Source organism: Aythya fuligula, chromosome 8, assembly GCF_009819795.1.
Source record: "Aythya fuligula isolate bAytFul2 chromosome 8, bAytFul2.pri, whole genome shotgun sequence".
NCBI classification, from domain to species: Eukaryota; Metazoa; Chordata; class Aves; order Anseriformes; family Anatidae; genus Aythya; species Aythya fuligula.
In genome coordinates, this window is record NC_045566.1 from 1,420,510 (window position 1) to 1,435,107 (window position 14,598).

A 14,598-nucleotide genomic window follows, 5' to 3' on the forward strand; every position below is an offset into this window, starting at 1 on the left:
GACTCTGTTCATTTCTATTTATTTGTTTTATTTTCTGCTGTAATTAGCAGTAGCCACCAACATCAAACAATTATAAGGGGGAGCAGGGAGGGAATAATGCTCTACTTTTCCCACTCCTTTCCCTCTTGCATTTTGCAAAACTTCCGATGTGGAGAGTTGCACTGATGCCTTCCTTCAGCTCAACTGGGCCGGTATTTGTATGCACCTCTAACAAGAATAAGGGACAGGAAAATATCTGAAAGATAAGAAAATCTCATTGTGAAGCCATAAATCTGGCTTTAAGAATAATTTCAGTGATCCAAAAGTGCTCTTCTATCCTTTTAAAAGACTGCTTGTATTTCCAGTCTCTTGCATCAATGTGACTGTTTAGTGATAAAAGTACAAAATTCCTGCCTCTGTGTGGTAATTTTGCTCTAAGCAGGGAAACCTACAGGCAACAGTACACTTGGAATTGAGATAGAAAAGAAGAACGAACTCTAGTTTTCATCTCCTAGGAGATTAATTAAAACACTCCAGCAGTATAACACTGCTTACACTGGCACGAAGAAGATGGACTGTAGCGTTTCGGACTGCTCCAATTATCATTGTTACTGCAGTTTCCAGAGATGCCTCTAAAAACCTCTTTACTTGTTCTAAGACGTGAAGTTTTTTAAAATGTATTAGATCATCTATAGCAATAGGTTGAATGCAAATATATCAAACTTTATATGTTTTAAAATTACCTGAGAAAGGGAGTACGGGAAGCAATCAATACCAGAACAGCTGTAGTCAGCACTTTCTGCAGGTTTTACTCATGGAGATTTCCCTAAGATAATCAGTAAATTGATTTATACTCTTGAACAGGTTTAGAGCCTGGGTCATTGGAAAAATCAATACCACTTCCTATCTTGGCAGCTGCTCATCAGGCAATTTTGTTAGAAAGCAAAACAGGAGGCCAGTTGTTGAAATATGCAAGTGATGAAGAGCATCTCCAAAGTTTATTAATCTAGTCAGAGAATCCACATTTCTTCTGCTAATCAGATAGAAGATGTAAGTGAAATAACTTCCCTGAATGTTACGTTGTTTATTACACTGAATCCTAAGCCAGCCACTGCTAACCAACCGGCAGGTGCCACAGCACACAGATCTGATAAATGCCATGAGGAGGATGCTTTGGTTGGCTCCTCCAACTCATTTCTTACACACATAAAAGCAGAAAAAAGCCATCTGCCCCTTCAGCAGGACTGTCACCTCGGCTGTGCTTACGGGGGCATTTTGGTGCTTTAGCCTTCTGGTTTCCTCCCTGAGCTACAGCTTTAGGTCTTCGCTGAAATCCCCTTGTTATGCTGCTATGCTTTCTCTTAGCAGTAGCGGCTTTATCTTTCTTATAAGGATGCCTGAGGTATTCAGCTGCCTTTATTTGACTATACAAGAAGCTTAGGTGATGAGCCCTAAACGTCTGAGACAACGGATGGCAGCATCGAGATAAGAGGCTCACGGGGTACTGATAGCTCCAGCTTAACAAGCAAGTCTATGTGCTCTACAGGCCCAGAGAGAGGAAAAACACTTAAAAACTGCGATAAGTGTGTTAAAAACTGTGAAAGTGTGTTAAAAACTGTGAAACGTGTTGGCCGATTTGGGGGGTTTATTATTTTCTTCTGACGGTGTGTGTGGCAGGGCTGCTGCGGGAACTACACGGGGATGTGCTGTGCCGCACCCGCACCTGGAGCAGTGTCTGTGAAACCGCTCTGAAAACCAAGTGACGCCATCTAAGCTCCTTTTTTTTGCCTTTTATTAACAAAAACGCAATCCCTGAGAGGCTGCAAGGCTCCGACTTCCACCTCAGCGCCCCCTGAGGCGGCGCGGCCCCGCCCCGTGTGACGTGCGGCCCAATGGGGAGCCGCGCGGCGCGTTCGAACGGCGCGGCCGTTGGGGGCTCGGCTCGGCCCGGCCGGGGATGGAGGGCGAGGCCCGCCCCGGCCCCTACCGCGCCACCAGGCTGGTGAGGACCGGGGGGGGGGGGGAGGGGGGGTGTCGCGATAGCCGCCTATGTCGCGATAGCCGCCTGTGTCGCGACAGCCGCCGGCTCCCGGGGCCGCCCTGTCAGCGCGTACGCGGGCATGAGGCAAAACCCTGCATAAAACGCTCGCGGAGTTTAGTTTAAAGTTGGGGTTAAGGCGTGCTGCGTGCATAGCGACACTAATAATGATTTATTGTAGGTATTGATATTCGTCAATGTAGCTCTGACTTTATTTATATGGCTATTACTAACCATTGCTAACTACTATGTATACGGTTATTGCCAACTATTGCTTCTATTTACACGGTTATTGCTAACTCTTACTGTTTTTATTGATTTTTATTATTAACACTTTGTCCCTAATCCTCTTTTCCTCGCTCTTCCCGTCAGTGGAATGAGATCACCAGGTATTTCCGAGCGGGCATGCCCCTGCGGAAGCACAGGCAGCGGTTCAAAAAGCACGGGAGCTGCTTCACTGCCTCGGAAGCCGTGGACTGGCTTCACGAGGTCCTGAGGAGCAACAGCAACTTCGGGCCCGAGGTGAGCAGGCAGCAGACTGTCCAGCTGCTGAGGAAGTTTCTCAAGAACCACGTAATTGAGGACATAAAAGGAAGATGGGGATCCGAAGACTTAGAAGACAACGGTGTGCTATACAGGTACTGAAATGAAGAGCAGCTAACAGAGGTCTTCTGCTTGAGAATTTGATTTAATGCTAAAACTCTCAAAAAATCTCACTTTGGTTTAACTGTTTGAGCCAAAAGGAGTTATTAGTACCATTTTACTCATCGGTCTGGCAGTATAGACCATAAATCCTGCATGCTGAGGGCTGCTCTCACACAGATGTCTGTCCAAATTTTTCACTTGTCATGTGTGCTGCATTCAAGTGCTTGGGGGGCAGGCAAAGAGAACTTACTGTAGTGGCTCTGTGCTGTGCTACCAGTCCTGTGTTTACTTCTCTTGTACATTTCACAGGAAGCCAAAGTGGGAAACAAAGCCTAGCCTAAATCCTTAATTTAAAGGTATTAATGGCCCTTGCTTCTCGAAGTCTGATCTCAGTGCTGTATAAATATCTCAGCATCTTCAACGTGACTTTGGAATCAAGAGTAGCCCAAAGCTAACTTATAATATGACTGTGTTTAACAAAGGAAAAAAACAGTTATTTTTCTTGAATTCTCTTTGGGATATTATGGAATCTGTAAGTCACAGTTTGGGGTAAATGGCTTCTTATATATTTACTGCATTTTATTCTAAATGCATTTGCTGTCTCTCCTATTAATTACAGATTTCCTTCAACCTCTCCAGTTAAACCTCTACCAAGCTCTCGTCGAGAAAAAGAGAACTTGGAAACGTTCTCTAGAGACAAAGAAAGACTTTTTAAACTGCCACATTTATCCAGGAGAACTGTTAAAAAACATGAATTACTGGACTCTCTGGTAGTAACTTATGTTTCTTACGTAATTATAGTTGCCATGCATTTGCCTTATCCTTTAAAAACAAAACAAAAAACTAGAAGCAGTCATCTTTTAGTTGCACTGCATGTCATCGTCCTTTCTAGCTGAAGAAATAAATTGTTAATTTCTTCTAGAAAGTGAAATAGAACATTTATGTTGCTTTGATAGCAAGACACAGCTATATTTTATAGTGAAGTGCTTTGGTTATGTGTTCTGTTTCTTTTGTATGTACAGAAAGATTTAATTAACCAATACATAAATGTTTAAGCAAAACAGCTGGAAATGTAACATGGCATTCTTGAAATGTGGTCAGTAAGTAAAAGGGACTGGGTATTTGACACAAGATAATATTTAAACTCCTATATGAAGCTATTTTTCAACTTACTGACAATAGGTCTGTTGGAAGGAAAATACAGGGAGAGAATGTTAATAGTGCTGCCACATTTTCGAACTAGAAAGAAAGAAAGGTCACTTGACCTCCCCCCATCACAGTATACAGTCAGTTTTGCATCTGAATGATCTGGGCTTACATAGCTTTAATTGTACATATGTGTAAGCAATTCAGCATCTCATTCCATCAGTATTGGAGGGGTTTTTGTTTTCTTACAGATTTGTGGTTTTGTCTCCTTCAGTTCAGAATTATCCCTTATACAATGTTTTAAAGTATTGGGAGGGCTGGAAGGTGGAGTTCTTGAATTGACCAGCACAATATTGAAACTTTTCTTTTTTTTTTTTTCTTTCCAAAAAGATTGAATGCAACTGTTTAGCGAGTTGTTCTCTTCAGACTTGTGTGTGTGCATGCTTTGTGAATTTAGATTATGATCCTACAGAAGAATCCTTTGCTTATTAACACATTTGGATTTGATCTGTTTCTATTCTTTAAATTGCTGACTTCTGAAAGTCTTGATTAGGTCATTTTCTGTAGTGTATTTTTTAACCTTTTAATTGCGCATGCTTACATCCAGTGCTGAGACTGTTAAGGTTACTTCCTAGATCATGCTTTGGAATTTAATGTTCTCAAGAAAGATGTGTGTTTCTTTATCTTAAATGGCTTCTTCCAGTATAACATTCATAAACCACTAATTTTCAGGAGAACTTAGAAAAAACAGAACCAGATATAACAAAGGAGAACAAAGAAGATGAACTGCATAGGAAGGAAATAAGCCAGGAATACGTGCAAGAAATTTGGAGAAATATCATTCTAATACAGTAAGTAAGAAAGTGCAAAAGGTGCTTTCTTGTGCGTATGCTTTCTGTTTATAGTGGCCCAATGAAGCTTTTCACTTGCAAACTATGTGAGCTTTTTAAAATCATGCTTAAAGGTGAATATTTTTATTAACTGCTACCTACATATGCTTTCTAATGTATTTTCTAATATTGGATTGTTGTACTTAAGAAATGTACTGCTGTTGGTGTTAAATTATATTTTAACACCACAGCTGCTCTTTCTTCTCCCTGTTCCTACTGGTTTTTGGTGTTTGTCCCAGCAACAACTATGTCCACAAACTTTTCTTCTGGAAGTGAAATTTTATGAAACTGCAATCCATTTATCAAGCTACTGTTGTTTGAATAAATGCGAAGAATCTGTTTTGGTTTGTTCTTAACAAAATAAAAGTTTTAGACAATGTCTCTTTTCTTCCTCCCTGCAGTTTGCAAACCATTTTAGGCCTCCCATCTTTGGAGGAAGTTTTGCAGCCAACACAGATAGTTCCTGAGTATGTCATATACAACATGACTAACACAAGCAAACATGGGGTTGTTATTTTACAGAACAAATCAGGTAAGATTTTTTTTCTAGTTTTGCTTAAAGTTTTTGGATGGTGCAATTGCAACAACATAGTGCTTGACTAAGGTAATGTGTTTCATAGCCTGTCTCATACACTTGCTTTTCCAAACTAGAGTCCAGTTCAGTGTGTTTGTCTAAAGGGATTTGTAGGTGTATTACATTAATCTGTAAGCACTGTTAAATACATGTGCATAGTAATATTTAAAATTAGTTTTATATTTGAGCTTTTCTTTGACACACTTAATACATGATTGTGATTACTTGTATTCATTATTAAGTCTTTGCGGTTATGTATAAATAACATATGTATGTTGTTCATTTTAGAAGACCTCCCTCACTGGGTGTTGTCGGCTATGAAATGCCTTGCATACTGTAAGTAATAGCTTTTAAGTTCCAGAAACCTATTTTGAAAGTTGAAAGTGAAATATACATGCATATTAAGGCCAATCGTGAATTTCATTTTCAAAATTCAAATAATTGGAAGTGCCTTGATATATTGAGAAGCAATGAAAGCAATTCATATCAAATTACTGCGCAGAAATGTAACATAGAAGAGCAAATACTTTAGAGATGTCATGCTTAAGGCAATCAAGATATCAGTCCTCTAGCAAAAAACAGTGAATTGAATGAAGTCGAGTTTCTAACGGCTGCCTGTTGTGAATTGTCTTGCTAAAAAAGGAGTGTTTTTTTCTTTAGCTTGTACTGTAGTAGACCTGAGTGGTACCAGTAGTCTCTCTCCTTCATTTGTGTGATAAAAATCAGCATACTCAGTTGATTTTTATGAAACTTCAATGTCTAGCTGCCTTTGAAACTTTCTTTGTCAGATGTTTCAGAAATAGCATTACAAACACATGCAGATCACGATTATGTAAGCTTTGCATCTTTATGAAGCAGATTTTGGAAAGATTTTGAAGAAATGGAATAATTATACCGACCTTTTTATTTGTTTTTGTGTTTGTTTTTTTTTTAACTCTCTTTAAATGGCTAACAGGGCATGCAAGTGTTAGATGAGTGCCTCTCCAATGAAATGCAATATGATGAGCTCCTTGTATGCGTGTCCTTGCCCCTGTCCCTTGCAATTGCCTTCATTAGCTCCTCTGAAAGCTGTACTGGCGATGGCATAGTGGGATGGTGTGGGTTTATACATCTATGTGTATGTCCAGCTGTTCAGAGGGGCTGTGGTAGGTGTCCATTCAATGTTAGAGTTGCTACAGAAGTCCAGTTTGCAAGGTACACTCTTGTGAAAATTACATTTATTTTTTTTTCTTCAGCTGCATTCTCAAAAAAATAGAGCCTCTTTCATGAAGAGCACTATTTGGAAAAGCAGGAGAGGGAAGAGCTTGGTGAATGGACTTAAATCAAAGTTGAAAACAGAGCTGTGTACTAATCTTTGAGCATTTGATTTCCTTAACCCCCACAACAGTCCTGTATTTAGATCTAATTGATCTTTGTGTGAAATGAAGGCAAATGCAAGAAGGTTTGTGACTATTTTGAGGGATATATAAAAAGCATAAATGAGTTATATTACTGGTGTGGAATACCCTCTTAAAAATGAGCAGAACTCAGTGGATTCATAGAATATTTTACACTATTTCTGCTTACAAATGCTATAGTGCTGAACTACAATTGTACGTGTATTGCTGACATGATTGTTCTCTTGTGAAACAGTCATTCCTACAGGAACAAACATACTGTTATTTCAGTAGAATTGTGAGAATAAAAACTTTGTGAATTTTCTTTCTTTGCTTCTATTTAGGGCCTAGAAATAATGACATGAACCAACCAACTTACAGTGGGTTTGAACGGGACGTGTTCAGAACAGTTGCTGATTATTTTCTCAATCTCCCTGAACCATTACTTACTTTTGAATACTATGAACTTTTTGTTAATATTTTAGGTATGTATGAACTTAGAAATAAGCTAAGTGTAAGCTATAAGTTTATATCAACTAGGAGGAAAAAAAAAATCTGTATCTCAAAGTGGACCTTGACCCCTTAGTCTGTATGGCAACTGGAATCTGAGGAATATCATCAGTGCTGTCGTTCTGTATTACAATATTAATTGAAATGCAATTGTATCTCATTCTATGCCAATTACTGTCTGAACTAACTTTCTAAATATTCGGTAACCATAACTTGGAAATATGTGCTCATCCTTGTCCCTCACTATTGCAGTCTGTTAACTTGCTTCATCCTTGCATGTTGGTTGCAATTATTGTGCTAGATTGCTTTTGGGCTGAGCTAAATTTTTCTTACATTTTACTAACTGAGTCGATTAGTGTCTTATATTTGTTGTCTTATCTGTTCAGTTAGCAACTTTATTTCTTTCTGGACTTGTTTTTATTCACATCACTTGCATCTTAATATATATATTTCATTTTCTGATAGTTATGTGTGGCTACATCAAAATACCAGATCTATCCAGCAGAAAACATTCTGTCCAAGATGAGACATGTGACCCACAACCTTCAAAACTTCTTCACTTGAACTCTTTCAAGTCAACTGAATGTCTTCTTCTAAGCCTACTTCGCAAAGAGCCTGAGAAAAAGAAGAAAGAATATGAAGTTTCCAGGAAGTGGTCTGCAGAAGAGTCGGCTGTTCAAAAACAATGTGCAAAGAAATTGCAACAATATAAACTGAGAAGTGAACAAGGCAGTGCTGATAATCTAATAGGAGGAAGTTGTCAAAATCTTTCAGGTTTCAGGAATGAACAAGATCCAGCTCTCAGGTTCAGGACAAGATGTTACTCTTTGGAAAGAATTGGAGGTACTGCCTCAAGTGTACGTAATAAAGGAGAATCAGTTGTCCTCAGGCAAACTGATGTGAACACAGTCTTGGGCATAAGAAGTAAAAACCAATCACTACCATATGAGCATAAAGCCAACTCTGCATTGGCGTTTGGTTTTGATGACACATACCAAAACCAAACTTATGGTGTGAAGACAGCGTCTGCCTCAACTCTTCAGGATAAAGAGCTACTCGATGAAAATCATAGATCAAAGGAAATATGCAGGTCTCAGAGTTTACTTGGCAGCAGGAACTCCAAAAGTTGCACTAGCATCAATATACCAGTTGCCGAAATCACAGTAAAGCCTACGTCTCAACTTTGTGGGCAAAGAAAACCAAATGCTTCAGTGGACATCGGGACTGAGGTTTCTGATATCACCGTCAGCAAGAGACTCTGCAAAAGTACCATAGAGCTCTCAGAATACTCTTTCACTCACTCTTGTATGTTGACTGGCACGCAAAGTAAGACGGCTTTCCAAAGCATGTTGTATTGGCTTATTGTGTTGACTAACTAATCTCTGCTTCCTTACTTTCTTTGACACCGTTACTGATTGTTTGTTTTTTTTGATGTCTATATAATGTAACTTGTGGGTTTAAAAAACAAGTCCTGGTTGCTAAGTTGTACTGCCTAAATGTAGCCTTTCATACCTCCGCTAACAAATAGTAACGTGTAGTGTCTTTGCATTCTCAAGTGTGATTTATCAGAGCCTTCCCGTTCAGGTAAGTGATGGAACTTCTGACCTAGGCACTGTCTCAGAGTAAGGAAAGGAATTTGTACAGACCTGCCTATCGAAGATGTCTTTTTACAACCTTTGGAATGTATTTTCTGAAAATACTTTAAGAAATAACATTAGGGTCATTTCTTCATCGCGTTATGGCCTTGATTGTACAAGCAGTTTATCATGATGAAGTGAGCTGGGGATGCCCACACAAAATAAGGACATGTAATGTTGATCTACAACATTATGGTTGATTGCTATGAACCATGATTGTCTGCATTGGGAGGGGAGGGAGTTATTTTGCTGAATAAAAAATAATCCCGAAAGTTGATTCAAATCTTAACGATAGCTGTATTCACAATTACCTTGTAGATCTCCTTCAGCCTCACTTAGAAAGAATTGCTGTTGAAGCACTACAGATCTGTTGTTTGTTGCTTCCACCACCAAACCGTAGAAAGATGCAGCTCCTGATGCGTATGATCTCTCGAATCAGTGAAAACGTTGATATGCCACGACTGCACGATGCGATGGGCACACGCTCTTTGGTAGGAGAATCATGATTGCAGTTTATCTCTTGTTTTAAAAATATTGCTGAAGTAATGCTGAGAATACTAGCAGTGATTAGGATTTAAGGTTCTTGGCTTGCTGTAATTAAACACAATTAAATTGTGATTAATGGGCAGATTTTTCATTTCCACGACACTTACAAAAAATCTGGCTTGCAGCAAGCACTTTGTCTCCATCCTAATACATTTGAAATATTGATGTTGCTTATATTTATTTTGTCAGGAGGAGGGAAATAATTCTTTAAAAGAATGTAAATGATTGTTCAGTCTGATTTATCACTCATCTGCTGTTTAAGCTTAAAAGGTAGCAAAGTGTGTGTGGACAACCTTTCTTGGAATATTTTTGTGTTTGAAGTCAAAACCGTGGAATGGTTTGGCTTGGAAGGGACCTTTAAAGATCATCCAGTTCCAAACCCCTGCCATGGGCAAGGATGCCACCCACTAGATCAGGGTGCCCAGGGCCTTGTCCAGCCTGGCCTTGAACAGCTCCAGGGCAGGGGACATGACAACACCTCCTGTGATTAGGACTTAAACCATTCCAGAAGGAGGAAGCCTAGTGAGTTTAAAGATTAGCTTCTGGGTCTGAATTTAAGCTTTTATTGGAACAACTACTGGAAGACAGCTGTAGTATTTGTGCCAAATAAGATTAAACAACAATGTTACCTGCACAAATTATTTTAAAATAGCCTGATAAAAGCCAGAAATAGGTAAACTCTAAAAATGTTTGTTTAAAAAAAAAAAAAAAAAAAAACCTTGAAACTGGTTGTTGTTGTACATTAGATCTTGGGCAGGCTGACTGTGCAGGTGTGTTTTCTGTCTTCTCACCTAGTTCAAGATAGCTACTTGAATATGCACATTTTTCTGTGGGGGAAAATATTACATTTTTTTTTTGGTTTATTTCTTAAGTAAATCTTAAAGTAATTTCTTTTAAGATTACTTTAAGAAAGTTGGTATTGGAGAACTTGTTGTGCCACTGTATAGAGTAGAAGGAAGACAAATCCGTGACTGCACATACTAACGATCTGCTAAACACTTCTAGATGATACAGACCTTTTCTCGATGTGTGTTATGCTGTGCAGAAGAAGTTGATCTTGATGAGCTACTTTCTACACGATTAGTTTCATTTCTAATGGACCACCAACAAGAAATATTTAAAGTGCCAACTTACCTGCAGGTTGCAGTGCAAGATCACATAGAATACGTGAGGATGGCTCAGGTTGGTGGCATGCCAGAAGTTCAAGTATCTTTGCTAGCTGCAGAGTATTTGCTTATGTGGGTGGGATGGGAAAACTGCAAATAAACCCAAAATATTTGAAATGTAAACTTTTATTTAAGGTATTGGTGCAATCATAATCATCAGCTACTTTATAATGCCTTGCAACTTGTGATGCCACTAAGTTGATATGCTTGGATGTTAAGTAAGGTAGCTTCTTACCAAGGTAGCGTATAGTCATTTGACCTTGTAGACCTTTCTTTGATTTTTATCTTTATTTCAGGGCAAATATCCAAGGGAAGAAATTTGTGCCATATTGCCAACATACTCGTACTGCAAACAAATAACTCCTCAGGAGTTTGAAGAACAAAAGGTTTCTACATCTCAAGCTGCAGTGGCAGAGCTGTTAGAGAACATTATCAAAGATAAGAACTTGTCTGTAAAAGACAAAAAGAAGAAGTTAAAGCAGGTAAGAAAGGTGGATATTTACTTCTGAGAACATTCCTGTGAGGGAAAGGGCTCAGCTATGACAGGCGGAACAGAACGTGAGCAGACTATAAAGAGGAATGCTTGTTTTTTCTGTGGAATTAGCTTTGTTTTGTAACATGCATGTTGTTCAAGATTATCTGTCACTTCTATAGCCTGCTAATGTGTTGCCTAATAGTAAAGCTAAAGCACAGCAACTCTGGCAGGATTTCCTACTGGAGGTTTTTTCTTTTTAAGAAAACCTTTGGCAAGTGTCTCTGACCAATTGAATAGTATTGTACTTGTCCTAGAATTTCCTAAGCAAGTCTTGTGACTCAAATTTGAAAAAGCAGCTTTTCAAAGCAAGTGCATTTGTTCTGATGCCCCTTCCCCCTGCTTCTGCAACACTGACTTTCACGTGTTGTGAAAACTTCAGTGTAATAGCTTCAATTTCAAGCCTCAGAAGACAGGCCTTTTGTTCAAGTTCATTGAAACGTCCTGCATGTAAAAAAGAATAGTTAATTACAGTTACTGAAACCTAAATTTCTGAGTAAGCAAGCAGTAAGAAGTGATGCACAGCAGCACTTCAAGCAGGCAAAGCAGGGAGGAAGGAAATAAACTAATATACTCTAATAATAAAGCTTGAAGCATGTATTTAAATGTTTGGTGAGTTCCCACTGACAACCACAAGCAGTTTATACTGTAAAGACCACATATTAGCAAAGTTATTTTTAAAATTCATGGAGTTCTGTTATTGTCTTATCATTTGTGCAGGGATAACTAGTGACATGATAAATCACAGCTTTTTGGAGTGAGTATATAGTTTTGATAATTTGATTAGGTGAAAGTCAATGCCACAAACATGCCACTTCCTAGGGGGATTAGATCCAACTTGCATCAGCACCAAATGTTACAAATGGTGGAATCTTCAGTAGATTGAGTCCTGCTTGAGATTCCAACTTGACCTTACATAAGAAACAGGCAATACGACCAAAACATCTCCAAAGCCAGATATTTCTGTTTGTTGCGCATCTGCAGGAACTGAAAAATAGCTCCCCTAGTTTAAGTAGTTATTCTCTCTTCCCTGAGAGAATGCCTTCAAAAATCTGAACCTGAACTTCCAGTTATTTGAAACATTTATCATTATGTTTTTTGAAAGACAGCTTTCCAGGCATAAACAGAACGTATACCAATGCTGACAGCATCTTCAAATGGGTGACTGTCTTGCCTTGCTTGGAGAGTAAAAGCTGGTTATAACTTTCAGAATCACAAAGATGGTGACAAAAGCAATAAGCTGTGCTAACTAATATTCATGATCGTGAGCAGCTTCAGACCATCATTTCTAGTGGAGATGCCAGCAGGTAGTTGCTGGTTGGAGGTAGAACAGTACAGTGTCTGCTGGCGCTATTCCAGTCAACAGGTAAACATCCTTGGGGTTAAAATGAGATTGGAAAGCTTGGAAGCTTTTCTCATTTCAACAGAAGATGAAGTGCCTGACAAAACTACTTCCACCTGATTCATTGTTTATCACTTGTGAACTTATAAGCACAAAGGGCTGCAGCTTTAGTCAAGTGTCACAGCAGAAATACTTTACATACTGATAGTCTTGCTGCTGATACATGTACGTGGTGATTCATGCTCAAGTCCAAAACAGTTGGGTTTTATTTTTTTAGTGGAGTGCCTTTTAATAATTCTCTTTTGCCTGTTTTCTAGTTTCAGAAGGAATATCCTCTGATCTACCAGAACAGATTTCCAACTACAGAAAATGAAGCAATATTGTTTGAGAACAAACCTACCATCAAACAACCGATGCTTAGCCTAAGAAAACCAAAATTTCGTAGCCTGAGATATTAAATTTAACCATACATCAGCTGCATGTTTACTTAATGAATGGATGAATGACTTACCAAGGGGTGCTTTCTATGCAAATTTGGTAGTGGTTGCTTATGTAGAAGGAAGAAATGTTTACATGATCACTATGCTGAAAAGTGCCAAAATAACTTTTTTTCTGGAGGTTACTTTTGAATGACTTCTAAGAGAAATATTTATATGTTTACAAATTAATCAATGTATTGTGCTCAGTAGAATAAATGTGAAAATAAGCATGAAGCTATTGGTAACCAAAAAATGTATACAGGGTTTTCATACAGGAAACTAATGATATGCATATTGCAACTTTTTTTAAATTTCTGTTCAGGAATTTGTGCCATTAATTATAGTTTGTGTGGAGTTTTAATTGTTTGTTTGGTGTGGATAAGTGCCTTCCTTGTTTTCACAAAATACTTGTCTATAAGCAAAATAATGTTTTTGAAGTTCAGGACTAATTTAAAAGTTGCTTTTGTTGTTTTCAGGGGAGCCAGAAATTCACCATAAATAAATTATCTGCCTCCTTAAAATACTTATTTTCTTCTCATCTGTAAAATCTGCTTTTTTCATATATATTTATTTATATTAAAAGTGCTAGGTATGTTTGATATTTTCCTGGAATACTTATTTTGGATGTACTGATACCATCTGTAACTTGTCGTTTTGTTTGAGAAGTATGTGAGATGTGACTAAGAATAGAATCGTAATACACGACATTTCCCTGTGTTGTTTCTGGTATTAATCTGGGGAATTCAGGGTTAATTCTGATGGGACCAAGACCACCCCCACAACGTGTATCTGCATTGATATTTCTGTGAGAACAACTTGGGATCTTCTTTATGAAACACTGACTTTATGGGGGGACAACTTAAAAAGCCGTAAATGGTGAATGCTGTTGGTGTTCAATAGTGGGTTTGGAGAGAACTGGATGCTTCTTCTCTCCCATATTGGTATCCAAATGGATAAATCCTGAAATCCTTTTGTCTATATCCCCAAGGAGACTCTGAGAGCATGTGGGTACAACCAGGGCAATTAAAGCAATTTTACAATTTAATGAAAAAATCCCTTTTCTCTTAACAGGAAAAAAAAAATGTAAAAAATAATGTAATATATATAAAAATGGACCTTTTAAGGTTCCAGTGAAACATTGTTTATGTAAAAGTGTTGTTATTTTGGAAAGCTGTGATTAGGAAGAACCGTCGGCTGCCAAAACAAGTGTGAGCTGCGCAGTGGGACCTATGGATATCACTGCTGGCAATCAAAGCATCACCATTATGTGCTGGAGCAGTTCCAAGTTCTGTGCCTTGTAAGGCTTTTGTAGAATTTGTGCTGCAAGTAGGAGCATTAATGGACCTGCCACTCAGTCTGAAGCATAACTGAGAGGACAAGGTGAAGGTAATAACGGGGCTTAAAAGCAGTGTTGGTCGTGGTGTAGCCACATCTGTGGATGGTTAGACAGGGGAGAGGTGAGAAGTAATGCACTTGAACTCTCAGTGTTAGGTAGTGTAGCTGAATGTTCCCAGGGGGAGTGAAGCCAACACATAAAATAATTTCTGTAGATTCTCATTAATATCCAGTGTTTTCTTTCCATGTTCCAATGCTGTGCCAGACCTTCCTTACTAGTCAGGAACAACGTAAATCTGTAAGTGTTGGTGCTGGGTTTTCAGTCAGGCATGTATATGTATGCAATTCAGGGTCTTCAGTGTTAAGTCTGTGCATGTTGCTGTGCTGAAAATTTGTGAGAGTT

At 38.5% G+C, this 14,598-nt stretch overlaps 1 protein-coding gene across 2 annotated transcripts; it reads left to right on the plus strand.

The window, feature by feature from the left end:
• The first annotated feature begins 1,936 nt into the window (after window positions 1-1,936).
• Window positions 1,937-13,883, plus strand: DEPDC1 (DEP domain containing 1). 2 transcript variants are annotated; one of them, XM_032192379.1, is made up of 12 exons: window positions 1,937-1,981; window positions 2,390-2,655; window positions 3,282-3,432; window positions 4,541-4,659; window positions 5,100-5,230; window positions 5,561-5,608; window positions 6,993-7,133; window positions 7,624-8,484; window positions 9,114-9,286; window positions 10,347-10,523; window positions 10,804-10,989; window positions 12,699-13,883. In XM_032192379.1, exons 1-12 carry the CDS (start codon window positions 1,937-1,939, stop codon window positions 12,837-12,839), a joined length of 2,439 nt encoding a protein of 812 aa, XP_032048270.1. In that variant the 3' UTR covers window positions 12,840-13,883. The 2 variants fall into 2 exon arrangements, with proteins under 2 accessions (XP_032048270.1, XP_032048271.1); XM_032192380.1 differs by lacking the exon at window positions 7,624-8,484.
• The last annotated feature ends 715 nt before the right edge of the window (window positions 13,884-14,598 follow it).

What these genes read in the sequence shown, in the direction of transcription:
- DEPDC1 (XM_032192379.1), top strand. Translation starts at nt 1,937, where the DNA reads ATGGAGGGCGAGGCCCGCCCCGGCCCCTACCGCGCCACCAGGCTG. An exon ending in GACAACGGTGTGCTATACAG is followed by an intron (nt 2,656 to 3,281) that starts GTACTGAAATGA and finishes TATTAATTACAG; the next exon opens with ATTTCCTTCAACCTCTCCAG. An exon ending in TATTTTACAGAACAAATCAG is followed by an intron (nt 5,231 to 5,560) that starts GTAAGATTTTTT and finishes TGTTCATTTTAG; the next exon opens with AAGACCTCCCTCACTGGGTG.